Source organism: Balaenoptera physalus (genome assembly GCF_965194825.1).
Source record: "Balaenoptera physalus genome assembly, chromosome: 1".
In the NCBI taxonomy this organism is placed as follows: Eukaryota; Metazoa; Chordata; class Mammalia; order Artiodactyla; family Balaenopteridae; genus Balaenoptera; species Balaenoptera physalus.
Genome location: NC_138882.1, coordinates 47,894,384 through 47,921,146, shown reverse-complemented (window position 1 = coordinate 47,921,146; position 26,763 = coordinate 47,894,384). Strand labels below are relative to the sequence as shown.

Here is a 26,763-nt window from a genome sequence, read left to right as displayed (position 1 = left end):
GCCTTCATCCCCCCTAATCATGCTACTACTCCTTTGTGCTTTTGTCATCCCTTATTGCATCTCACTGTGATCCTTTCTGTCACTAGGACCCCAAGGGCTCCCCTCTGCTTCCTCCGGACCTGTTAAAGAGTCTGGCTGCCTTGGAGGAAGAGGAAGAGCTGATTTTTTCTAACCCTCCTGATCTTTACCCAGCTCTGCTGGGGCCTCTCGCCTCTCTTCCTGGACGAAGCCTCTTTGTATGTATTTTACATAATTCTTCGTCTTGCTCTAACCTCAACTTCTTTTCTGAGATTTTATAGTACTTGGAATAGGTGGTTTCTTCTTTCTAGGGCTTTCCTTTTTTACAGAATTTTAAAACTTATTTCCTGATTGCCCAAACTAACCTTCAAATGGTAGTAGAACATAGCAAAACATGTCTGACTCCATAGTTTCCCCAAATCTTATAGTTATAGCTTTGTTACATGTTATCCAGAAAGCATCCTGCAGGGCTGGTCACACACAGAATGTGATGCTGGCCAGTTAACTTACTTTTCAGGTATCATTTCCACCTGGACCCAGGAATTTTAGGTGTCATTTAATCTTGTTTAGGAACAGTGAGATTTTTCCTCATGTATTCAAAATATGAAATGAAATAATGTTCTAGATTTTTTACTGAATAAAAAAATTCTAGATTGATTTTACCGAACAGTATGTGGTTCTTTTCTGTTTGGTTAACTAAGAGCCCTGATCTAAATTCAGAGCCAGATTCATAAACAGAATGAGTGAAAATGAAAAGGACTCTATTTATAAACATTGTTGGAGTACCATAAATGAGTGAACACAGAAATAACTAGAATGACATAAAATAAAGTCTAAGAATTGATTAGTGGTATCTTTTAAAAATAACCTTCTGTAACCCAGTGTGCATTTCAAAGGATGCCGTTGTTTACATATTTTACTAAGGTGGGGGGGCTGTAAGAAAGATGTGTGCTGTGAGGTGTTTCCCCCGCTCCCTTCACGCCATCTTAATAAAACATAAAACACTTCTTGAGTTCCACTTTCTCGCTGTTTCTTTCCCATAAACACGGGGTAAGAAAACATTCGTAAGATTAAAGTGCATTGATTTTAGTATTAGGAGAACTGAAAGCTGCTTAATGGCTCTCGTGACAAACTGCCATCCCTGGCACTTGAAGTTCCCTTAAGAATTTTCCTGAGTGAGTGGCCACAGAGACCTCTCACTTCCCCCACCAAAATTAGCAGAAATAAAAGATCCCCTAGACACTTGATCAGTCGTAGTGCAATGGCAGTGCCTAGAGGTTGTGGAACGTCCAGCTACTAAACTGTTGCCTCTACGTGTTTGCCTTTCTTGCTGCTTTTTTTTGCTGGGGTGGCTTGAGGGACAGGCTGGGGAGCGCGTCTCTGTACACTAGTTTCCTAATCCCTTAGTTCCTGTTGTGCTTGCCCCTTCCGTTGGAAATGAAGCTGATGGTGGAAAAAGCGGAGGGGGGCCTTTTAGTGGGTTTTTTTTCATGTTAAAAAAAACCTTACGGTAGCCCTTCTTATATTTAACATCGTTAATGATGTGTGTGAAAGTGCCTTGCATGTAGCAGGTGTTTAATAAATGCTTTGTTGACCAACAATTCAGTGACAGTGAGCATCAGAGATTCAGCTTTTTTTTCCCTAATAACTTTCTTAGGGCCAATAAATGTAAGCTTGACTTCAGCAGCTATTTTAATATATACCACAAATAGAGTTGTTAGGAACCATGCTAACAAAACCAGTTGTCAAATGGATTTAAAGGCTTTTTTAAAGTCATTAATGTCAGTGTTTTAAAAATTTAGGGAGAAACAGTGCCTGATCAGTTCCCCTTCTTCTTTTGAGAGTATTTTAAATGCAACTGTTGACAAAGGGCTTCCTGAGGTTCTTGCCTAGTGAACACTCCAAACTGCCAGTTTCCAGGGTCCGTGCCAGGATCTCTGTGCTAGATTAGAGGTGCTGATCAGGAGGGTTCTGTCTGACTCACCTGTGACAACTGGCACTTATCTGGTGTCATGGTATTAACGGATTTGAATTTATATCTTCTAAGCTTTAAATTGTACAAGATAGGTGAGTACAAGTATGCTTAAATTGTGGTCTTTTGGTTGCATGGTATCTTAAAATTAATATTAAGAAAATGGAAGGCATAATTTAACTACCTTTTTTTCCGGGACTGTGAAGAAATCCTTATTGGAGAAGCCCTCAGAGCTCATGTCACATTCATCCTCTTTCCTGTCGCTCACCGGATTCTCTCTCAATCAGGTGCGTAAACAGTGAGGCATCCTGCTCTGTGCTTTTATTGTGGGCTAGTATTTTCTTTCCCGTTCTATTTCAATATGTCTGTTTTTCCTTTCTCTTCCATATATTGGTGTTTTCCGGGTATTTGATTTTATTCCCCACCCTCCTTTGATTAGGGTACACTAGAGACTTGTATAAGTTTCAATTGTTTAACTTCTCATTAATATTAAAGTCTCTGGGGCTCTGTTGTTCGGCAAGTAAATTATTCATACTTTCTAACCCAGGTGGTTTACATAGAGCAAAATAAAGGGTGAGGGAAAGTAAAAGGCAAATAAATTAAACGGGAAAACTGAAAGAAACAGAAGTAAAAGCCTTCAAAAGTTTGTCTTGCAAAGAAAGCCTTAAGATAAGCATCCATGAGCATGAACACTGCCTTTTCTTAAATCTCTGTCTTTGGCGTGAGTTTGTTAACTTGGTGGTCATTGTCTTTCAGGAAAGATACCCAAATAACAGTGTGTTCAATGAGGTATATGGGAAAAACCTGACAAGCAGCTCGAAAGCAGAACTTAATCCCTCATTGGGCCCCCAGGAAACATCATTGTACTCCCTTTTTGAAGGGACTCCGTGGTCTCCATCACTTCCTGCCAGTTCAGGTATTGACTAGTCTTTAAATTATAGACCTTGCATTTCCCGTACACTCAAGTTGATTAAGAGATAGTATGATTGTGTTTTGGTGGTTTTTGTTTGTATTTTGTTGTTATTTGTTTTTAAAGTAACTTCTGAAGGAAAATAGGAAAAAAAGCCTGATGAACTGGTTCACATGATAAATGACAGTAAAAAGCTGTTTTACATCCTCAGTAATGAGCAGAGTTGTAAGGGAGAAAAATACGAGTTTTATCTTAAGGTTTGCAGCTATTTTTTAGTTTTATTTGTAGATATTCGTTCTTTGCAGGAAAAGTTGCACTTTTAAAAATACAGAGTTAATAGTAATTTTTAAGGTTAGGCAATTCTGTTCTGATAGAGAAGAGCAGTTATACTTATCTGAAAGAGGCACACCAAAAGCATGCATTTATTTGACAAAACTGTACTGTTTTATTTGTAAGGCAAGGAACGTGCCTTAGGCATGCACAGCAAGACAGACGAGTGCATTTGGCAGGGTCCCTTTTGGGGCCTTTATTTGCCTTTCTCCTGAAACCCTGTGGTTATTGTTAACAGAATTTAAGTGATCAGATCTACAGGAAACTTTCATTCTTGGCATGTTTGGGAAACATCTTTGTTTAATGTCCTGCGTTGCTATTATTTCATAGATCATTCAACACCAGCCAGCCAATCTCCTCATTCCTCCAACCCAAGCAGCCTGCCAAGCTCCCCTCCGACACACAACCACAATTCTGTCCCATTCTCCAATTTTGGACCCATTGGGACTCCAGATAACAGGGATAGGAGAACTGCAGATCGGTGGAAGACTGATAAGCCAGGTGAGATCCAGACTTCATTGCTTAGCAGAAGTGAGAGAACTTACTCTACCCTTCCCTGGCTTTTGGCATTTGGCAATGATAGAACAACTTCTTGCATTATTCTTATCTCTTCATTCCTAGCCATGGGTGGGTTTGGCATTGATTATCTCTCAGCAACATCACCCTCTGAGAGCAGTTGGCATCAGGCCAGCACTTCAAGTGGCTCCTGGACAGGCCATGGCCCATCCATGGAGGATTCCTCTGCTGTCCTCATGGAAAGCCTAAAGGTGAGTGGGTCAGGAACAAGAACCACAAGAGTGTCTCTGCTTTCATTCGCACAAATGGCTAATCTTATTCCTAAGGCCCTTAGGATTGATTCATAGCACATATCTAGCAAAGTCCTAGAAGCATGGTCTGCCTTATAAGATTCTTGAATAGGACTTTTTTTTTTAATTTGTGAATTCACTAGCGATAAAGCAGTATCCTCAGGGGGACAGACATGAAGGTTTTAGTTGGATTCTAAGATTAAGAAAATTCGGACTCACCTTGGAATATTTTATTTAAGCCTTTTCTGAACAAGTCAGAGAAGGGCATCTAATTTCAGAAATGTTCTGTTTGCCTGAAACCTTTCTGGTAAATGCTCTGGTCTCACATGGAGCTGAGTTTTAGCAAAAAGACTTTATATAAAACATACTTTCACCTTTTCTGGTTTAAAATGATCTTAATGGGAACTAACCTGTCTTGAAGACCTGGTCTTAAAACAACTTTTTCTAATAGCGGGGTGTTTTTAGGGTTTGGGAATCTTGGGGCATATATGCCTTTATGTTTGGCTGGGATTGAAAAACAAATCCCTTAAAGACAACCAGGCATTTGACCTCTGCTGACAAGCTCTGGGCTGTTTTTCAGTCTATTTGGTCCAGTTCCATGATGCATCCTGGACCTTCCGCTTTGGAGCAGCTGTTAATGCAGCAGAAGCAGAAACAGCAGCGGGGACAAGGCACCATGAACCCTCCACACTGAGGCCAGAGTGGCAACCCTGGGAACGAAGGCTCCATAAACCATGGCATGTTGGGTTTGCAGGACTGGCCCACGCAGTCCCCTGCAGGTGGCAGCCCTCTTTTCTGTTTCTCGCTGTTGAGAGGGTGTAAGTGTTCCACCAGCCCACTGAGTGTGCACGAAATGTCTGCAGTGCAGCAAAAGAAAAAACCATCAGGAACTCTCCGTCCCCCCGGGGCCTTCCGGAGGGAGAGAGGAACTGCTGTTTGTCTCACTCAGTTACCTGATATCACCGACTTTCACCTTCTCCATCGTGCATGTCCCCAGCCACATGGGAAGTGAAAGCTGAGAAGGGAAGGCAGATGGGAGAAGCCAATGGGAACGTCTCAGTCCTTTTTTTTCCTCTTTGGGGAGTAAAATAGGAATCCATTAATGATTGCTTTGCTGACTGAGAATGTAGTTGAAATTATTCCTGAACATCTTTTGTCATTGTTATTCCTCTCAGTAGTAAGATATCACACTGAATTCTTCCGCACACGGATGTGCTTCTTCTAGTCAGTGTGTAGCAAAGCAAGCCCCGTGCACTGCTCCTGTGAGAGGTTGGTGGTGACAGGATGGGGAAACTGACCTCTTCAGCCAGTGGAAATGTTCCATAAGGGAGAGGACAAGGCCTCAACTTTCACGCCGAAGGTTCTGGTGGGCCCTCCTCTGGCCTGGAGACTCCAGCAGGAAATGCCCTTCACTCTGTAGGTGCTTGAGCCCTAGTCGAGGATGCAGCGCGGGTGGTGGCGCTGGGCTGGACTAGCAGACAAGCTGCTGTAGGGTTTTAAATGAACGTTTTTGATTCCTGTACATTGTACGGTAGCAAAGCAGGCAGTCCCACAGAAGGCAGGCTGGTCCGTTCGTGGCCTGATGCATTTGAATAGGCAGAAGCTTTCAGTGTGGTTATTTTTTGTTTGATTGGTTTTTGTGCCCCCATCCTACTTACCACCCACCTCCTCCTGTCCCTACCTCCACCCCTTTTCTACCCTGTGCTGTGTGCTAGTAATCGTTATTATTCCTAACGTGCACAACATCTCGCCAAGAAGCAACAGCATGGGGTCCAGCAGCTGGGGCCCAAAAGACAGTCTGAAGAAGAAGGAAGCAGCAGCAGCGGCATCTGCATAGCCCAGCGAGGGGCCAGGCCCCTGCCCGGCTGCAGTCTCCCAGCCTCCACTTTCAGAGTGAAATTCAAGGCAACACAGACACGTGTGCATCATGCAGAGAAGAAAACACAAGGAAGTCCATTCTGGAAAAGGCGGAAGAAAGGAAAATAAACTTTTATTTGATATTTATTAGAAGGAAAGAGGACTGAAAATTTTCTTGTGTAGAAACAGAAGGACAGCATTTCTGATAGTCATTTCCTGGAAAAGTAATATTTTAAGGGGAAATTATGGAAACAATCTAAATGTCCAATTGCTGTGCTAGTGGTAGGGTTTATTTTCTGGGAGAGCTCTCCTTTGCGTGTGTGTGTGTGAGTGTGAGTGTGTGCGCACACATGCCCGTCTGCTCCCCCAGAGGGGAGGGGTGATGCGTGTGAGTGTGTGGAGCTAGCGTGGGACTTCAGAGCTGGAAAACAGCTGCAGAGCAAAGCACATCCAGGAGCCCCGGTCGTCACTGGAGTCTGGGCAACCCCAGCAATGAAAAGGGGTGAGATTCATGCTCATTGCTCTTCCGAGAGAGTGGTTGGAGTCCTGTATGCTTACATTATTGCTCTTTTAGTTTGACATGGTGTTTGGGTTTTGTTTTGTTTTGTTTTATTTTTTTGAAAGGTCCCAAAGGGTGAAGTCCCCCCACCCAATGGCAATATGAAACCCTTTGTGCTTCTCTCCAGCCCCTTCCCCGTGTCCACCTTTCTCCCTTTCCCTCCGTCCCAAGCCTCCTTCCCTGCTGCCTTTACCCACTTTGTGTGTTTGAGCTCTGCATTCAGGCAGCTGCAACATTCCAGTGTTTGAACTGTCACCGATTCTTGCACCCTTGACAAGCTAACCAGGTTCACCGTCTCGGTCCCACGTAGTGCCCACGTCCCATCTACAGCCCCATTTCTGCATGAGAATTTGGTGTTTGGAATGTTTTCTGACTCTTGGGGCGGGGTTCCTCGCCTCATCATCCTCAGTGTGGAGTAATGAGGAGGGAGAGGAGAATCTTCATCAGAAACTGGTTTTGTGTAGTAAACTTTCTTTTCTGTTTATTTTTTTGTTTTTGTTTTTTGTTTTGGTCTGTCTGTGCAAGACCTGCAGCTGCTGAAATCAGCTTTGCCTTTAATTAAACCATGTTCTCTCCAACCAGATCTGTGTATAGATTGTTTCTTTTTTATCCTAAAAGAAAATCCAACTTAAAAAACAAAAATTTAAACTACTTACAAGTCATCTAGGGGAAAGCAAAGAAGGTCAAAAAACAGATATGCTTCAGGGTTATTTTTGCTTTTAGTAATGTTCCTAACCAATGTGCAGGATTATGGAAAGGGATGGGTAGAAAGAAACTGTCAATTCTTTTAACAGCTCAGCGTTTTTATTCTTATTGTCACCCTTAATAAAGCAGCTCAGAGATAGTTTATCCTTTTGGCCCAGTAAACTCACAAGTGTGATGAGCAGCAACAGTAATTGGTGTTCTTTGCTTTGGGGTTGTATTTCTTCAAGTTGTGTCCCATATTTCCAGTGGTAGCCTGCCGGGCCTCTGCCACGTGCCAGAAGCCAGCACTGCAGCTCACCAGTGTGTGTGTGCATGCCCAGCAGCTGCCCTTTCACCGTGATGTTGATTCAGTCTACACTTCATTTCCTAACTGCTTTTCACACGCACCTACACACTTGAAAAATTGTTAACAAAGCCACATGTATTCTACAAAAGGAAGTGGGAGGATTAAGGCCAGGTCTTTAGTATTTATGGAAAACTCTCACCCAAGTTAACCCTGAAAAACTGGGCCATTTGGTTAAATGATAACCAGCATAAAGCGATAGCATTCTATCATGTATATTACTAGAATACTTATTATAAAATGTTACCTAGTAGGGTAGTACTAACCAACTGGCTTCCTGAACACAGCTGCTTTTCATTTCTGCTTTATTAGTGGCATACATTCATTACTGAACTCTTAACAAATGTTCCTCCCTGAGAACACATGAAGGGATGTAGTTCTAGTATTTTAATTTTCTGTGGAATTAAAAGCTGTATTTCAGGGGTACATAACTCAGTCTAGGTTCTGTTTAAGCAACAAGACTGTTAACCCCCCGAAATGTTAATTTTGTGTGTGTGTGTGTGTGTGCACGCGCCATCTGAATTACCTGTAAAGTTACCTGAGGCCCTAGGAGTCTGTGATAGTAATGGTGCAGGAATGAGGGTAATTACACTTAGGTCTTGGGCCTGCACTCTGGGTATCTTGTTTTTGTAAGTTTTTTATTGAGGCATCACATACACAGAGAGGTGTATCGATAGTAAGTGTACAACTCGGTGAATTTTCACTAACTGAACATATCTGGGTAGCCAGCACTCAGAGCAAGAAACAGATTATCAGCACCCTAGAAGACCCCCTCATGCCCTTCCAGACTCTTCCAACCACCACCCCCTCCCTACCTCCAAGGTAATCATCATCTTAAGTTCCACATCATTGTCTAATAGGTTAAATTTTAACAGGGAAAAGTAGATGAATTAATACTTCCAAACAGCGATGTCTCTGTACAGTGTCCTGCAGAGGTGTGCTAAATCTTGCAAATGATAGTACCTCCTTTTCTTCAACTTTGTAGTTTGTGAAACATCCTAGACTCCTCTAGGAGTGCTTTCCAAGTCTGTAGTTGCACGTTCTTCAACAAAAACTTTGGGGAAAATGCCAACTTTCCCTTTGCACTCCCCCTCCAGCCATTCTTCATTCACTGATAAAAGGAAAAATATACTTCAGTTTCTAAAATGAGTATAGGAGAATTACCTCATCTGAATATTGCACACAGATCTTTTGTCAGTCCTTCTTCACGCCCCAGTTGTGCTAACAGGGAAAAGTCTGCTTTGGAAAGTGATTGGAGGTAAGAGCAAACATAGGACTTAGCCATTTCATTATTGGTTTCTGTCTTAGACATGATAATGGAGGAGTGAAATGCAGAAGAATGAATTAGATTTTTCAAAATGTTACCAAAGAAATAAAGTGAAAAATTGAACAATGAATCTTTAGATACGATTTTTTTTTTTTTTTTTTTTTAACAAAGAGTTTTAGCTTTCTTGGGAATCTTTGTTTTGATTACAGGAAAGGGACATGCCATTGGTTAAATATGTTAATAATGAATGTTCACTGGTGAATGATCAAAGAATTGAGAGTTGGAGCTAGTGATGGGTTCAGTCCATGTTCGTAAAATATAAGAATTTTCATAGCACCTATTTTGAGACTTTAATAAAGTGCAGGCACAGACTTCATAACTCAGTTGTAGATAATATCCCCGGTTTACTAAGGAAAAGGAGACCCAGAGAGATTAATAGCTTGTTCAGGGTCATTCTGCCAATAAATATCAGACACCTTAGGTGATGTATGACCTACTCCAGAGCCCATCTACCAGACCATAGAACCGGTTCAGAAGTTCATCTTTGGATGTAAGACATCTGCATCAGATGTTACAGCAGCACTGGTACTTGGATCCTGTCCCCAGAAACTCCTGCTTTCATTAGTTTGGAGTGTGGCCGGGCATCAGAGATTTTTCTAAAGTTCACTCAAGGTAATTCTAATTGCAAACTGTTGTCTTGATTCTTCCTCCTATAATGTGAGTCATGGATCAGCATTTGTTTGTCTTGGATCCTGGGAGCATACGAGAAATGCAAAATCTCAGGTCCTGCCCCAAACCTGAGTTGGAATCCATTTTAACAAGCTCCCCAGGTGATTCACATTACAAATTTGAGAAACTTTTGGAATGAAACTCTCTCATAACTGTTGAATACAGTTGAACTCGCCCCTCAGCCCCACACGATGTTTATGCTGAATTCTGTTTTCTCTGTAAGTATTATAATAAAGTTTCAAAATATTACATGGATACTTTCTGAATTAGACCGACTTAGACTTTTATACATATCCCGGTAAAGAGTACACCACCTTCTCTGCATACCTACCCAGAAGGTTTTTCAGAGCATTCACTTGTCTTTTTCTTATCCCCAACCCCGAAAAAACACCTCTGGACAATTCAGCTGATTCGTTGATACTGACACTTAAAAAATGGTGTGGGGAGTTAAATCCAACTCTTACAACTGAGTTTCCATTCTCCCTTTCAGAAGATATGCACTGATTGTGCATCCTGTTTCTGTTTTTCATTACTCTCATTTTGAGTTAGTCGCCACAGTCTCGTACACTCACTCTTTACCCCATTAACTTTAAAATCTCCCGCTCTCATTTCTTAACCTGTTAGATTTTCTGTTATAACTGATAATAGTGTGCGGTTTTCACTACTTTGCGTTACTAATGCACAAGATTTCAGCCATGTGAATGAAGCTTTTGATGTGACTCTTACTTGTTACCAGGTAGAGAAATAAGACTGCGTCAAAGCATGAGTTAGAGCGGCGCTCCTCTGTATGGTCAGTAGACCAGCATCACCTAGAAGCTTGTTAAAAATGCAAATCAGTGAGCCCCACCCCAGACCCGAATCAGAATCTCTGGAGCTGGGCCAAGGAATTTTATTTAACAAACTGCAAAGGATGCATGAGCATACTTAAGTTTGAGAAGAACTAAATTAGAACCCTCCACTTATTTCAGTGTTTAATGTGTTTGATTTGTAACATCCAGGAAAGTCGCCAGAGAGAGCAATTCTGAATAGTTGCTTCTTAAGGCAAAATTTATCCCCTTCTTCCTTCATCTTCGAAAAGTACATCAATTCAAAGAACTGTAGCTTGCAGAAGATCAGTATCATGTGGTTCGGCGCAAAGGCAAAATGATTCTAGCCACCTTCCAATTCATTAGTTCTGGCATGAGAATCCATGGCGTCCAAAACAATCTTTAATAATCAAAATGCGATTTAAGTCTGCCATTTGTTGCTTCCCTGCCCAGGAGGGAGCATCAGATGGAAAGGTCAGTGCTCAGTGTTGCTCCCTCTGGCTGAAAGCTAGGCAGGATATTGAAACCACTGGCTAAAGTTTGTAGCTTATTGATGTTTTCTTCTCTCTGCTCTTGAACTTATTCCTGCTAACGTGTGAATTAGTTACTCTAATCCAGGAGTAGCACTTACCCATTGATATCACCAGGATTACATCCCCTTCCAGAAACTCCAGGTCTTCTGGCTGGGTAGCCTCGTAGCTGAAGAGTGCTACCACTTGGCTCCCTTCCTTAAGCTGAGCTTCTGTTGTCTGGTTATTAGCATCAGATTTTTTGGTTTCTTCGGTTTCATCTGGAAAGCCCTGGTCACCCTGAAATAATAAAAGGCCTGTTCGTTTTCCTAACTTCCTGCGGCGAACATTGAGCGTCACTAAAGTCAGCATCAGTCAGCAAAATGTCAGTGTAGCACCTGGGTTATAAACTCAGAAAGGCAAGTTTGTGATCAGTACCTAGCATAGACCTGGCATGTACTTTATGAACACCGGATGGTTGGATAAATGAAACCAAAAGGTCTGCAGGACTGTAGAGAGTCTTAAAATCTTACTGAAACCTTACAGTAATCCTGAAAAAGGTAGAATAGGTACTATTGTTACTTCTTTTCAGATGGAGAAACAGGTTGAGTCACAAGTAAGTGACAGAACCCAAAGTCAAACCTGGGTTTGTAACTCCCAAATCCAACACCCTTTCCCCAGTACCCACAACACTGGGCACCTTGTTATAGAAATGCAAATTTTCTGCGCCATCCCAAATCTATTAATCAGAAACTCCCTGCAGGAGTTAACAATTGTTACAGAAATTAACAATGATTTAAAACATTAAAAAAAAAAAAACCCAGGGCTTCCCTGGTGGCGCAGTGGTTGAGAATCTGCCTGCCAATGCAGGGGACACGGGTTCAAGCCCTGGTCTGGGAAGATCCCACATGCCGCGGAGCAACTGGGCCCGTGAGCCACAACTACTGAGCCTGCGCATCTGGAGCCTGTGCCCCACAACAAGAGAGCCCGCGATAGTGAGAGGCCCGTGCACCGCGATGAAGAGTGGCTCCCGCTCGCCACAACTAGAGAAAGCCCTCGCACAGAAACGAAGACCCAACACAGCCAAAAATAAAATAAAATAATTAATTAATTAATTAATTTAAAAAAAATTATAATGTCCAGGGTAATTGGCGTGTAGGACAAAGTTCTTCAAAAAAAAAAAAACCCTTTTCAGTGAAGTAATTCACATTTAGAGCAGAACTCCTAAGCAGAATCCTTTAAAGACAGAACTGAAGGGATTAGTCCAAAAACAGACAATTGGAAAACCTAGAGTGACCTTTCAAACTTTCAAGGGACCCCTTGCACTGGCACTTACCCTCAGGGTCCTGGGCCTTTCCTCTCAGCCAGAGGCACCAGCAAGTCTCAGCTCCAATGTCTCTACTTCCTGAAGGCAATTTTCTGAACTCTTAGATAACCACAAGGTTACTTTGTGGGGTTTACTACAGGGCCTTCCTCCAGGCCCATCCTCTTTAATGCTTCCCCTCCCATTCATTTTTTTTTTTTCCATCGAACATTTGCCTTTGAGTGAGAACCTACCAAAGAGACCCTTCCCTAACCGAGCAGAAGCCCCTGCCCAGCTGTAGGGATGAGGATTTGGAGGAGGGACTCTGCCTTCCACTGTGGGCCCAAGGCCTGCATGGTCTGGAATAGCTTTCCCACTCTGGTCATTTCCATGGTCTCAAAATCTACTTGCAGGTGAAAACTAGCAACTGACCAAAGATTCACTTAGGAACTATTTAATTTTATACCCCCTAGACTGATACAACTGCAGATGCCACAGTCGACAAATGCTGAAGCAGGAAACACAGGTGAGTAGGGGGAGAACTGAAGTGTCACTGGGACCCTACTCAACAACAGCTTTGGACAGTGGAGACTGCAGACTCATGCACTCTGGTCGGGACACCCCAGCCTCCAGACTGCGGATGGGGAGCTGAGTGCTCAGAGGAAGCCCACCGGCCAGCCTAGCTGAGCTCCCTGCCTTGCTCATGCGCCCCTTGAGTCATCGATCCAAAGCAAGGCCTCACTATTTTCTCCCTGCTCACAGCATCACCCTGGCACAGCAGTGTACAAGGCCTTCCCTGATCTGGCCCTGTGGCCTTTCCCACCTTGTCTCCAGCCACTGTCCCAGTTGCATCCAGTAACACTGAGCCCCCTTTCCCATTATGCTGCTTCTTGTGGTCTTCCCTCTGTTCTCTCCATCTGTGTAATACATCCATCCTAACCTCCTCCACCTTGCTAATTTCTGTGTACCTTTTTCAGGATAAGCTTCAAGACAATTTCAGCATCATTTTCTCTAGGAAGGCTACTGACTTGTCCCACTTCCCTCCAGCCTTTTTGGGTGAGATGCCCTCCTGAGTGCTTATATAACACGGTAAGGCATTTGTGCATCTCCGTCAGTTTACTTAACACATGCTTTGTAGTCATCTGTTTGCCCTTGTCTTCCCCCCAAGAAGGGCCTGTGTCTTAACTAGTTTTTATATCTCTAGTGCCCATCTAGGAGAGCAGTAAGAGCCCAGCAAATGTTGGTTGAAGAATTAATGTCGCTTGACAAACGCTAGAAACCACCCAAAAGTACACCAGCAGGTGAATGAATAAGCAAATTGTGGTATCCATACAGTGGAATACCATTTAGCATTCAAAAGGAAAGGACTACTAAAACACAAAAGAATACATCAGTGTATACTGTATGATCCACTAATGTGAAATCACATAAAAGGCAAACAAGTATGTTGACAGAAAGCAGATGGATGGTTTCCAAGGACCATTGTTGGGGGAGAGAATTAACATCTACAACGAAAAGAAATGGCAACTTTTCCTTGAGAGATTAAGGGGCAAAGTCCAAGAGTAATAACTTGTAGCTACTACTTCTAGCCTCGAACTTTGCTCCTGACTCCTGACTTCATTCTTACTGGAAAGTCAGTTAACTCTTTTCTAGACCTCAGATCCTATAGCTAACCTGCCCTTCTACTGTTAGTATCGTGAGGTGTTCAAGAGTACAGGCAGGCTCTGTGTAATCTTGGTCAGGTTAACCTCCCTTTGCCTTGTTACCTAAATTACAAAATAGGATAACAATACCTGCCTCATAGAGTTATGGGGATTGTGAGAATTAATACACAGACTGCACGGTATCTGGCACATGGGAAGTTCTCAATAGATGCTTGCTGTTAGTAGGAGGTTTTTATCCAAGGCATCTCTTTGTGAAATAAATGCTCACTACTGGGCTTCCCTGGTGGCGCAGTGGTTGAGAATCTGCCTGCCAATGCAGGGGACACGGGTTCGAGCCCTGGTCTGGGAAGATCCCACATGCCGCGGAGCAGCTGGGCCCGTGAGCCACAACTACTGAGCCTGAGCGTCTGGAACCTGTGCTCCGCAACAAGAGAGGCCGCGATAGTGAGGGGCCCGCGCACCGCGATGAAGAGTGGCCCCCACTCGCCGCAACTGGAGCCCTCACACAGAAACAAAGACCCACCACAGCCAAAAATAAAAATAATAAATAAAAAATTAAAAAAAAAAAATGCTCACTACTTTCTTTCACTCCCAAGTGTTCTTCCCCGTGGAAACTTAAGGTGAAGAATGGCTGTGAGCTCAGCCTCAAGCTATGACTTCATTCCAACCTTGCTTGATAGTGATGGGTCTAAACATTGAAACAATTAGGTGTGGCAGCAGATGGAAGGGACTAGAAGCTTTCTTTGGGCGCCTGGGCCTGCTCCTCTCTTGTGGGAAACCCCTCCTGGCTGCAACCCAGGTGAGGATGCAATGGAACGGAGGCAGAGCTGAGGCTCGTTACCCACCGTATCCCTAACACCAAGCCTAGTGCCAGGCACACAGGAGGTGCTGGGTAAATGCTGAACTGCTGTTGAGGAAGTGGCCCATTAGAAACGTGGCCTTAGATGCCCTTGGGCTCACCGCACTCACCACTGTGTTCTCACACCACACAGTCAGGCAGTAGTTTTTCGCTTGGGCCCAGGCATCCTTCATGCTGTCTTCCGAAAGGACCACCAGCTCACTGCTGTCCCGAGGCCGATAGCTGGGTAGAGATCATGAGGAAGAATCAAGTCAGAGAGCATCAGTGCAGAACCATCCTCCTCCCCCGCCCACCGGGCCAGCAGCAGGCTCCCAGGTGTGCCCCTAACTGCTCCCTGCGTGGAGCTCACCTCAGCTCAGTATGTTCCGGTAGGAGCTCCAGCTTCTTAGCCACCAAGCCCCGGACCTGGCTGTAGGGGAGCCCGGGCTGAATTTCCATGACCACCGTGTACTTGTAGTGCACCTTGAGTGTGTAGGACGTGGGGAGGCTGAGCTTCACTTCCTGTGGGGAGAGCAAGCAAAGGGAACTCAGGAGCGTCTGAGGCTTCCTCTGAGAAACAGGCCGGCTCACAGGGAGTACCCCGTGGCAGGGAGAGGCCAGGAAGTACCAAGAATTCCTGCTGGCTTAGATCTGGCCCACCAGCCACGGGCCGGTAGGCAGTGCGTGCATGGAGGAGGGAGGGATTGTCGAGGGGGTCCCTGGTCCCTGTATGTGTGGTAGCATCTGGTCTACCCTTCCTTTGGGTCTCTTTCTGTAATCCAGGGAGACACACCCGTGGACACGCTTAAGTGGGCAGCCCAAGCTCTTCCTTCCTCTACCACTTGAAATAGTACAAGGAAAAAAAAATGTTACCTTGGGCTCTTTTTTTTCTTTCTGACCTAAATGAAGAAGGTAAGGAATAAAACAAAAGAAAATAATGAATGAACACTCTTGGCCAGCCCCTGCCATATACGAGAGGAAACCTCTTAGAACAGGGCACCCAACTTCATACCCTTTGACCTCTGGGATGATTACTAATCGTAATAAACTGCAGGGTAAATCACTGGGGCAATGTGAAGGGCGAAGCCATGAACACACAGATGAACCAAGTCTCTGATTTAGGGAGGATATAGGTAATTATCAAAGGACCATCACATTCTCACCAACCCATGGGGTTAGGGAGGGATCCCCAAAGTCAGTTAACAGCAGTGCTGCTGGTGTAGTGGTATCATTCAAGATTCCCAAAGGTCAGTTAAAGCAGTGGGCTCCGTAGAAATGAAAATCAGAGAGTGTAAGATGAGCCAGGGGCCACTAGAAGAAATATTAGAACCACTTATTTTCATTTTGTCCTTTATTTTTGTGTATGTTTTCTAATGTGCAAAATATATTAATATAGCAGTATGTATATAATTTATATAAGAGAAGGTAAAGGTATTATAAAGATATCCACCATGGTGGGGAGGGGTGCATGATTAAAAAAGACCACTGATCTAAAACCCAGCTGATCACTGGAATCACTTGGGAAGTTTTTTCTAGAAATACAGGTTCCTAAGCTGGATTCCAGTCCTAAAAAAACAGAATCAAAGGCCTAGGAATCCAAATTCTTAAAATCTTCCTAGGTTAGTATGTTTGCTGGACCCCTAGACAGAAAATACCAAAAAAAAAAAAAAAAAAAGCTATCAAGGACATTTTGGGGGGCAGTAGGAGAAATTTGAATATGAAATATACAATTTATATTATATAATTAAGATATAATATTAACATTATCCTAGATATAACAATTATATTGTGCTTATGCAGAAGAATGTCCTTGTTCTTAGGAGACAGACGCTGAAGTGTAGGGTGAAGTGTCATGAGTCTGTAACTTACTTTCAAGTGGCTCAGCCACTAGAAAAAAATCTTCTGTTAGAGAGAGGAGCAGGGCAAGTATATGGTCCAAAATGTTAACAATTATTGAATTTAGGTGAAAGGTATTCTGGTGTTTATTGTACTATACTTTCAACTATTCTGTAGGCTTGATATTTTCAAAATAGAAATAGGGGTGGGGAGCATCCCAAGTGATTCTAATGATCAGGTGGGCATGACAATCACTGATCTAGGATCTGGACATGCCACCTATTCAGTGCATCTCTGCCAAGCACTTACTCAGAATCTGCTTAATCTGTATTAGTGACAAAAAGCCCCTGACTTCCCAGGGCAGCCGTCTCCACACATCAGGAGAGTCTCCCTTGCACATTTGCCCCGTGGTTCTTTGTCCAGCCCTCAGGGCTCTGCAGAGCAGTTTCTTTTCCAGATAGAGCTCCTCAGACATTTGAAAAGAGCCACTCCATCCCCCTCTTAAGTAAACATGTGAAGCAATTACTTGAAACTTTCCTCCTGGGGTGAGGTCTCAGTACTTAATGAGTGAGCTGGGATACTCACTGCCCCCTAGAAAGCAGCTACATTTACCCAAGCCCCATGAGTGTTCTGGAGCAGGCAGGGAGAAAGGACATCTATTTCCTGTGTTTGGGGTGGGTGAGTGGTACAGGAGAGAGGGGCCTCTGGGGCTGTGTGGTCATACACTGAGTGGCATGCTGGGAGGACAAGAAACCACATTTTCCTGGAAGGCTGGGAGAGCAAGTACACCCAGCCCTGGGATGGGGCTCCAGAGACACAAACCTGGTGACAACTGGGGTCTCCCAGGAGCACTGGAATGGGGAGGAGCTGGGATATCAGACTCCAGCGAGGTTTCCTCCTGGAGGGAACAGGAAGAGAGGGTGAGAACCTTCATTCAGACGCAGTTCGTAGGCAGGGGTAGGAGTTGGGGGCAGGGGAGACCCTGCAGACCCCCATGGAAAGGAGCCAGATGCAAACGACTTCCTAAAAGCTGGCGTGGTGGTAACATTCAGGGGAGACTAAGGAAAGTGTTGGTTAAATGGGAGGCAAGGCTGGCCTGGTGAAAACAAATCACAGTAGAAATGAGAATCCTAACCCCCAGGAAAAAGGCCCTTGCTGCCTAATCACCCCGTTGAGCCGCACTGGAAACCCACTGGAGGTGGGGTAGGACCCTGAGTCTAGTCTTAGCTCACCCTCTCACTCCACATCTTGCCCCTGCAAAGGAAACATTCCACTTCTCATTTGCATGGCAGTTAGAACTTTTCAAGTCATCTGGACATAGTGACTCTGGCCAGGGAGGGCCAAGCCCACAGAGGACAGCTAAGTGGTTGCATAGTCTAGAGAGAGACAGGGTCCACTGCCATCAGACATCCCCATGGATCCAACAAAGACCACTCCCCAGGCCTGGCAGAAGGGCAGCTCACTGAGACGGGGGCTGAGGGTGGGGTGGCAGCGGTATCAGAAGCAGTGGCTGGCAAGGCCTGCTCTCTAAAGCAGAGTTCTAATTTTGAATGGATTTCACCAGCCAACACATTGACTATTCTTCCAGGTGAAGAGGACATTCTGGGAAGACCTAACATTCATATGCTATAGCTTTGGTCAAGTCACCCCTGACCAGGAGGAATCACAGAGCTGGAGGGCCCCAGTAGGTCCTGCCGATGCCTCTACTCGGCACATCTGGGTTTTTTCCTTCATCCCCAGTTTCCGCTCCGGGCAGCTGGTACCAACGCAAGGTGGGCTCGGGACTAGTGCGTCTTCAGCGCCTCTTCCGCACTGCTCTTCTCCCCTCCGTGGTCTGTCGGTGGGGGGCTCGGGGCGCAAGTGGGGGGAACAGGTCAGACCTTGGCACCACAGTACCTGGGGCTTCTGCTGAGAATGGATCCGCAGTTCAGCTGGTTCAAGGTAGTTGCAGGGAACAAGCCCCTTCTGCAGTGCAGCACCACGGAGCCAGAAAGCGGGGAATAAAGATGCGCTCATCAGTGCCCACACCACAGAACAGACCAGAGACATGGGGAGGGGTGGGTGGACGGTCGAAAGAGGGTAGCAGGCGCTGCTCCTCAAAAAGCTCTGCCATGTGCGGCCAGGACCCCGGGCCCCCAAGCCCACCCCCGGTCCTCTGAATACCTGCCCGTTGAACATGACCGTGGCCCAGTTGTCACTGCCCTTCTTCAAGACGAAGACGATGTTCCCTGGCATGACCTGGAGCTCCTCTGGTGTCTCAGGCACAAACCCAAACAGCACACGGTGGGCTTCCCCTTCCAGAGCCCTGCAGGGGGAGGCAGCGGGGAGAAGAGGGGGTAGACCCAAGATACAAGATCCCATCCACTGTCTAGCCTGGACCGCATCCCATCCCATGGCGCTATGGACCAGCAACTATGGACGTGGAGCCGGCTCACTCCAGGCGCCTTCTAACTCCACTTCTAACTGCCCAGGTGACCCTGAGCAGGGAGCTTGCCTGCCTGAGGACCCAAGGGGACTCGGTAGGAAACAGCATGTGAACGTGCTCCGTAGCCATACGTGCAAGTGGCACGAGAGTAAAAGAAATACAACAACACTCATAACGAGGCCTTGCCATCCCTGCCCTCCCTCCCCTTCTGAGGAGGAAGTTTCCTGGGTATGCTTAGCCAGCGCCCAAGCCTGGGTAGAGCCCAATCAGAGGAAGGGCGCAAGGTGAAGGTGGGTGAGAGCCCACTGGGTGAGGAAGATGAGTTGCGGAGGGGGGCAGAGCAATCACCTAGAGCCAGCATGGGGGTGGGTCAGGCACTCGGGAGGGGGACAGAGAGCAGGAGAGATGAGCCGTGAGGCATGGGGGACAGTAAAGGGCTTTGAGGTTGCCTAGCTGTGCCTTGTACAATGTCATGTCCCCTTTACCGTTTCCTCAAGGCCTGCTTTGCTCTTGGGGCGTCCCATTTGTGCCACTCCGGAACGTATGACTGAGGCAGGCCCACGCGCCCTCCACTCACTCTGGCCTTGCTTGTTCTCCCTCCCTCCCACTCTGCTCCTTCCTTTCCCTTCAGCCCCTCCTTTTGTTTCCAAACACCGTATTCATTTATATGCCCCCACTAGCACATGGAGAGTTTAGGAATGAGCTAATCCAGCCCCCTGATTTTTATAGTTGCTTTTATATACTTTTTTCACCTTTTGTGACACACTTCCCTATCGGGTGCAGGGGCTAGGCTTGCTTCCTCACTTAGAGATAACTCTTAAGAAAGCTGTAGGTTATGTCATTCTTGGCTTCTCATCTTACAGAAGCATGACTTCTTTTTCTTGAGTCCTTCCTCTTCCTTCTTCAGGAAATGTGTGCCAATAGGCAGTGAAAAACGCCCACACAGGAAAGGACGTGCCGTTCCAGCTTCCCACTCTGCTCGCCTGACTCCAGAAGCCCGGCCTCCCCTCCTCCGAGGGGGCTGCGGCCGCAGAGAGCTCTCCACCCTGAGGTCAGCGCGCGGCCCCCAGCGGCCACCTTCCACGGGCACTGCTGCACTTCAGCAACAACCCCTCACTCTCTGGGTGCACCTTGACCTGGGGACACGGGGCCACCACGCAGCTGTGGACAGACGCCCACAGTCGACCCCACCACAGCCAGGGCTCCGTCCTCTGCATCACTCCATTCTAGCCCTGAAAGCAGGAGGAGCCGACATGCTGGGCTAAATTCCACAAGATTTGGCCCCTGACCCCAGCTTCACCTTCTTCAGCCCTTTGTTGCCATCAGTTCAGGCTTGGAGTTTGGATAGTCTGCATTTTGGCCTAAATCTAACTTACCTGAAGATCTCTGGGGTCTTGGGCCTGGGTGGAGGCTCAGCTGCCTATTGAACATTCAGGAGAAATGAAGAAGGGCAGGACAGTAAGTGAAGGAGGGGGAGACAGAACAGACGGTTAATGGTAATTTAAGCCTCCTTCCAGACCAGACCATCAAAGACTGCATCTCTGGCTCAATCAGAACACTGTCTAGGGAGAGGACACAGTGTACCCTGACTAAACACTGGAAAATAACGCCTCCCACCAGCTCCCAGGGCCCAGGTTTCACCAGCACAGCAATTCATCTTGAGCCACACCTGGTCTCTGGAGTTCAGCTGTCACAGAGCAACACGGTGTCATGAGGGTGCTTTTGCCCTCAAGCTCCATCCCCTTCCTGGAACAGTTTCCCAAAGCGCTGCTCTATAGTTACTGTCTGCTCTGTCACATGACACTCGTGGGTATTTAAAAATGAACCCAAGGGCCACTGAGCAGGCAAGACTCTCCTTTTGAGGTGTGTTCCCTGTTCTACACTGAGTAGCACGGAGCCCGGTTCTCTGGGCTTCTTCCCCTCTGGGAGTCCCCTGGCTGCCCTGAAGCCCAAGGGAATCCTGCAAGGCCTTCTTCAACGTTATGGTGAAGAAAGAGGTCAGAGAATTTTGCCTCTCTTGCTCTCCTCCTTTGCTTATCTTACCCTCCAGTGCCCCGGTGTCGGTCCCATTTTGAGCCAGCGGTCATCTCCCTGACCCCGGGACGCTGTCACCGCTGCTCTCGGCGTGACCGGGAGTGTGGACACTGGACCGTGGTTGCCACGCTCAGAAACCCCTCCCTCTGCTAGTGTGGACCAACACTCCTGCCCACCATGGTTCTTTTGCAGCAGAGCTGGAATTTTCCTTAGCCGGCCCTACCCTCTTCCCTTCATAAGGGAGCTCTGCCTTCACATTTCTAGACCCACTGTCACCTAATCCATCTGGAACTGTGTCTCTGAGCCCAGCTTGAGCAGAAAGATGGTTCACCCTGGGCCCCCCACCTGTGTTCCCGAGGAAATCTCCTGCACGCTGGCAGACAGATGCAGCCAGAAGAGCCAAGGCCTCAGGCCCCGGGCCCCATGGGAGTCCCCTACCAGCCCCTGTGTCCTGTGTCTGAGAAGAGGCATTGTGAAAAAGCCTTCCCTAGCTGTGTTTCAATTTCCTGAGAGAATGGTCAAGACTTCGGGAGAGACGATACACCCAGGAGTTCTCTTAGAACTTAGAGAAGTGAAGCCTGGCATCTGGGGAGAAGCAGGAGTGTTGGTTCCCGAGGACTTGAGATTAAGCCTAAAACTGCCTCATTCCCCCCCCAGTCATGGGACCCGTGACAGAGGATGGTCATGCAGACACCCTCAGAGGCACTGAGAGCTCAGCTGAAGGAGCCCTTAAAACGAGGCAGCTGAGCACAAATATTCTCCCCAGTTGGCTGTTTCACAGAGAGCTCTAGAGACCTCGATCCGTGGAGAAGGACAGGACCGCCTCACCTGTGGCTGCAGAGGGGCAAACCCCGAGAAACTGTCTTGATCCACCACAGATGCCACGACCTGAAATTGAGAAAGGAAGGTGTGAGGGCTCGGTCAGCAATGCTTCCCCATCCCTCTGTGGTTTTCCCCAAGATTCCCTCCTTTCTCACACCCTGGATCTGTTCTCGCGGGTACTTGGTTCCAGAAGTGGAGGGCGGCTAAGGATGGGCTTGCTGACCCTCTGGGTTAGAAGTTGCTGCTCTCCCAGGGCAGAACCACAAGGCAGGTGCCCTTTTCCCAAGAGCCCCTCCCCCCTTGCTCCACAGGGCCCATGCCAGAGGGAGCTCAGGGGACGCTGAGTGACCTCACTTACCGTGGCCTTGCCTAGGTAATCCTTCTTGACCAGCTGAGCCACTTGCTTTTCATTTGGCTGAAACAGCCTGCCCACAGGGATCACCACTGGCTCATACAGCTTCTGTTTCTAAAACACAGAGAACATCGTCTTTTATTACCTGTGAAATGGGGCTAAGGGTGCTTGTCCTGCCTCCCTCAATGAATGGATGCATGGATCCGTTGAGATAACCTCACAAGAGCACTTTTTCTCAATGTGCAGGGCCGGACTTGTTATTATTTCAGGGTGTCTAAGGTAGGACCGTTTGGGTTCACAATCGCCTTACACCGAGAGGCCATGAGGACATCTGTGGGCGTTGCTTGCCCAACACGCTCTTTTCCTAGGGGAGCTGCCCCTTTCCCACCCTGTGTGGCTCAGGCAGGGCTGTCACTCACGGCCTGGGAGGCACCACAACCACAAAGGTGGCCCGGGACCCAAGCAAGGCCCACAACAGTGCTCTCTTGGGACTGGTGTCCGCAGACGTGGATGGGCATGTACAGACTGACTTGAGCCCCCTTGTTCCTGGTGTTTAAAAATCTTATTTAAAACCAGCTTCATCCCCAGCTGCGCTCAAACTGTGGATACTTTTCACCATTCGTTCATATCATCAGTGCATTTTTGTTGAGAGCTGGCATGCACCTGGCACGGAGCCAGGTTTCGAGGACCCAGGGGTGAGCATGCGGGCACAGCCTCTGCCCTTGTGTGCTGCCCCAGCCCCCAGCGCCCCCATCCCCGGCTGCCACCAGGCGCCCTCAGAGGGGCATGAGGAGGGCTCTGCCGTCCCCTACTCTAGGCCCCAGCTTCTCAGACTTCCAGATTCAAGATCCCACATGGAAACACGCCCCAAGATCAGTGTTACCCAGAGTTCAGAGGAGGCAAAAGCACCACGATTACGACTTCCCGATCCGCACGTGCACTAAAACAAACACAAACCCAAGCAAATCCTCCTGCCACCTGCTTCCCCAGCGCACTCACCCAAACACTTTCCATGGCTTTGTCGATTTTGGAATGTCTCGGCTCAGACTTCATGCTCACAGCCAATGCTAAATGTTCCTCAGCCTTTTTCCATTCCTCCTTCTTGGCGTACATGAAAGCAATATTATATAACACCTAGAAAAGCACAGGCCACAACATAAAACTTGAGGCTGCTCCGAATCTAGGAACCACGCAGGGGAGAGCTTGCACGTGTGTTCCCGGAATGTTGCCTGGTGACATTTCTCCCTTTCCCAGCTCTCCTGGGAATATCCAAAACACAATCGATTTTGCTCCTGAGTTATATCTAGCACAAGGACGGTGTGAAGAAAACATCATGGAATGCACAAATCCAACATCGTGTGCATTCTTTCAACAGCCAGGTAGGTCAGGAGGGGACGAGAATTATTGTGTGGTTTTGGTATTGAGAACAGTGATGTGCTCAAGGCCCCTTGAAGAGTTGGGAATAAAATACAGGCCTGTGGCCTCCCAGACCGGCTTCTGCCACTGAGCCAGCGCTCAAAGACTGGACAGGTGTGGGATGGAGAGAGAGAGGGTTCCAGATGCATCATTCAGCATCAGCACCAAGAGAACCCTGTCCAGAACACAGGAGTAACAAGACTGTGATGTAGTCATACGGGCAGGAGGAAACTCTATGGGCAAAAGTCCACTGGAGGTGGAAAGAGACTCGATACAAACCCAGGGCAGCACTATACCTGGGGTGGGAGAAAATCAAGATGGCAACTAACAAGTAGGGTTTACTTTACTTCTTTTTAACGACAGTGCAGCAAGTTCTTAGGGCTCCTTGCAGCATGTACGGAGGATGACTGAACAGCCAGGATCTGCTGCAAGTTTTCACAGGTGAAAGTGATGGGAGTCACAGCCTGATGCCCCGGGGTGGGGTGTGGGCAGTTCTCCAGGGCCTCAGAGAGGAGGTAGAGCTGGTCAACCGAGGCCCGGCTGGAGAAGGGGATTGTTGGCCTTCCAAGCTGTAACCCGCGGAGGCAGTGCGGTGGAGGTACCCCAGGGCTGTTTGCTAGTATGTGGCCTCGGCTTCATTATAAAATGGTGATAATAACGTTTCCTGCCTCCAGATTTTTGTAAGAAATAAATAATTCACATAAAGCACTGAGTTCAATTGCTTGGCACACACTAGGTGCTGAATAGCTGTTCATTACTCTCATTACTATTATCTGGGGAACTATCTCGGGACTTGCCAGCAGGCTGAGCAAAGAGGTCTCACCTGCCTTCTCAGAGAAAGTCCACATGGTTTGGGGGAAGATAACAGGGCCGAGTCTGCAGACTGATGCCATCTGGGGATTCTTTGTGTTTGCAGTCAGAAGGCTAAATCTACGAAGAACTTGGGGCTCCTGGAAATCAGTGCTGCCTGATACCATTGGTATCAGTGATACCATTTACTGACCGCCTCTTTGGGCCAGGCACTTTATCTGCGTGATCTCTAACCCCACAACCACCATACAAGGTAGGGGCCTCACTTCTGTGCTTCCATAGTCCTTCCCTAGCACTTCTCTTGTCCTAACCTCATCACCTTGCATTACACGTGACCATGAGCTTCTGGCTGCTGACACTGGCTTGTGGACTCCTGGACCTCCATTGCCTGACACTGGCAGGTATTATAAATGTATGCAAAAACGAGTGAATTTATTAGCAAATGTGTATGAGGTAAGTACTCAGCCTCTCTTCACAGATGATGAGGAACCTGAGGCTCGGAAATGACACTTAACTTCCCTAGGTTTATACAACTGGTAAGTGTTGGGCAGGGATCTGACCACTGTCTCTCTGATCCCAAAGTCCTTGCTTTAGTGCAGCCAGATCCCAAGATGGCTCCCGTGATTCTCACCCTCCCACATCCAAGGGAGCTGACAGGTGTAGCCAATAGAATATTATGGAAAGGAGGGGGGGTGTGACATTTGAAGCTACGTTATAAAAGACACTGATTCTCCATATTACTTTCTCTTGGTTCATTACTTCCTCTGGGGGAAGTGCATGTCATGACAGGACTCCGGCCGCCTTATGGAGAAGTTCATGTGGCAGAGAACTGAGGCCTCCTGACAACCAGTAACACTAACTTGCCAGGCATCTAAGTCACCTTAGAAGTAGATCCTCCGGCCCCAGTCAAGCTTTTGGATGACAGCAGCCCTGCCAGCATCCTGACTGCAACCTCATGGGAGCCTCTGAGCCAGCACCACCCAGCCAAGCTTGGGTTCCTGACCCCAGAAACTGTGAGAGAATAAACGGTATTGTTTTAAGCCACTCTGCTGTAGAGCAATTTGGTAATCAGCAGCAGATAATTAATACACTTCTCTATACCAGTCTGCCACCCACACTGTGATTTGGTCCAGGGCCTCATCCAGATAAAAAGGACAATTTATCAAGGCAAGTATGGATGGGGGCATGGTTGGTTTTTCCATAGAGTTAGTGGCTGGTGCTGAACGATGGACACAGGGACCAAGCCCAGACACAGGGATCTAGACTCCCTTCCTGGGCTATTTCTGAGCAGCAATGAGCTGTTGTCCTCTGCATACATGCTTGGCCAGCCCAGCCCAACCCTGACCATGTGTGCAGGAAGAAAGGAGAGCTCGAGGCCATTTAAAACTTCCTGTTTGGTTCTCAGCCACCTGCCCTTAAGACCTTTTCTAGCAACAGGTTTTTATGACTCCATGACTGGAAAAGCCCCAGACTCTTTTCAAAAAGGATGGTGTGATTTCTCAGAACCCTGGTGGGAAGGGAGCGGTGGCTTTATAAGTAGGGAAGTGACTGGAGTGTCCCATGTGGTATACGGGACCCTGAAAAGTCCAGCCTCACTTACGGAGAAGCCCATACAGCCAGTATTTCTTGCCCCCTGGTCATTTCAACTCCAACTAGAGGGGGAACATTCCTCCCATGGAATTCTGCTTTGATGGTACCATTCTAGGATTCTTTCTCTAGAGGTTCTGGGTAAGTGATTCTCAATCAGGGGTAATTGGCAATATCTAGAGACATTTTAGGTTGTCACACTGCGGGTGGGGTGCTGTAGGAATCTAGTGGGTAGAGGACAGAGATGCTGTTCAACATCCTACAATGCACAGGCCAGTCCCCATAATAAAGAATGAGCTGGTCCAACGTATCAAAAGGACCACAGCTGAGAGACGGTACTCTAGAAGCTGGCCAAATGCCAGCCAATTCCCACCGAAAAGCCTCATTTCCCTAGTCTGGGAGAACTCAAGTAAGTCGCTATCCTGTCACAGGGCTGGGTGGGGACATGTGTCCCCAGGGGCCCAGGCAGCTGTGGACTCTATTATTAGCCCTGAGTGACCCTGGGGACACTTGGCTTCTCCTGTCTGAGAAACTAAAACAAGGGGACATTTTTTCACCAATTCTTCTAAATAAAGATCTATGATATTTGCATGAATTTTAGTTTTAAAGCTACTGGTATATATTTGGGGTTTACAACGGGAGTGGAGAGGGTGGGTTGGAAAAAGTACATGAACCTATAAAGTCACAGCCAGACATGCCTCTCCGTCTTGGTCATACAGAACATAAGTTATTCTTCTATGGAGACCTTTCCTAACTGTGTGCTCTGAGCTGTTCTCTGACCAGGAGGGGACAGCTTGGTGCTAAATTGTCCTCACTCTCTCTTTGGGTATATACCAAGTACATGAGGCCAGACCATTCATCGCAA

General features: G+C 47.0%; 2 protein-coding genes and 1 long non-coding RNA gene across 14 annotated transcripts in view; 1 reads left to right on the top strand and 2 right to left on the bottom strand.

Moving 5' to 3' along the window:
• The window catches only part of SMG7 (SMG7 nonsense mediated mRNA decay factor), a 73,298-nt gene extending 66,265 nt beyond the window's left edge, over window positions 1-7,033 (top strand). For 7 of the 12 annotated variants that reach the window (XM_082472654.1, XM_082472651.1, XM_082472646.1 and 4 more), the window contains 6 exons: window positions 87-236; window positions 2,197-2,277; window positions 2,747-2,906; window positions 3,561-3,731; window positions 3,852-3,997; window positions 4,617-5,911. In XM_082472654.1, coding sequence (XP_082328780.1) covers window positions 87-236; window positions 2,197-2,277; window positions 2,747-2,906; window positions 3,561-3,731; window positions 3,852-3,997; window positions 4,617-4,730 — 822 coding nt within the window. In that variant the 3' untranslated portion in view covers window positions 4,731-5,911. Of the gene's footprint in view, window positions 1-86; window positions 237-2,196; window positions 2,278-2,746; window positions 2,907-3,560; window positions 3,732-3,851; window positions 3,998-4,616 lie in introns of all 12 variants that reach the window. The other 5 variants (XM_082472649.1, XM_082472647.1, XM_082472648.1 and 2 more) reach the window with 3 other exon arrangements.
• The window catches only part of LOC309666529, a 218,886-nt gene that overhangs the window by 26,535 nt on the left and 165,588 nt on the right, over window positions 1-26,763 (bottom strand). The window lies entirely within an intron of this gene.
• NCF2 (neutrophil cytosolic factor 2) overlaps window positions 8,122-26,763 on the bottom strand; it is a 30,312-nt gene continuing 11,670 nt past the window's right edge. The window contains exons 4-15 of the mRNA XM_082473219.1: window positions 23,085-23,219; window positions 22,092-22,199; window positions 21,740-21,799; window positions 20,254-20,297; window positions 18,616-18,757; window positions 18,349-18,417; window positions 17,275-17,350; window positions 15,490-15,515; window positions 14,987-15,138; window positions 14,748-14,859; window positions 10,934-11,111; window positions 8,122-8,611 (exon numbers count right to left, since the gene is read on the bottom strand). Coding sequence (XP_082329345.1) covers window positions 8,499-8,611; window positions 10,934-11,111; window positions 14,748-14,859; window positions 14,987-15,138; window positions 15,490-15,515; window positions 17,275-17,350; window positions 18,349-18,417; window positions 18,616-18,757; window positions 20,254-20,297; window positions 21,740-21,799; window positions 22,092-22,199; window positions 23,085-23,219 — 1,215 coding nt within the window. The 3' untranslated portion in view covers window positions 8,122-8,498. The remainder of the gene's footprint in view (window positions 8,612-10,933; window positions 11,112-14,747; window positions 14,860-14,986; window positions 15,139-15,489; window positions 15,516-17,274; window positions 17,351-18,348; window positions 18,418-18,615; window positions 18,758-20,253; window positions 20,298-21,739; window positions 21,800-22,091; window positions 22,200-23,084; window positions 23,220-26,763) is intronic.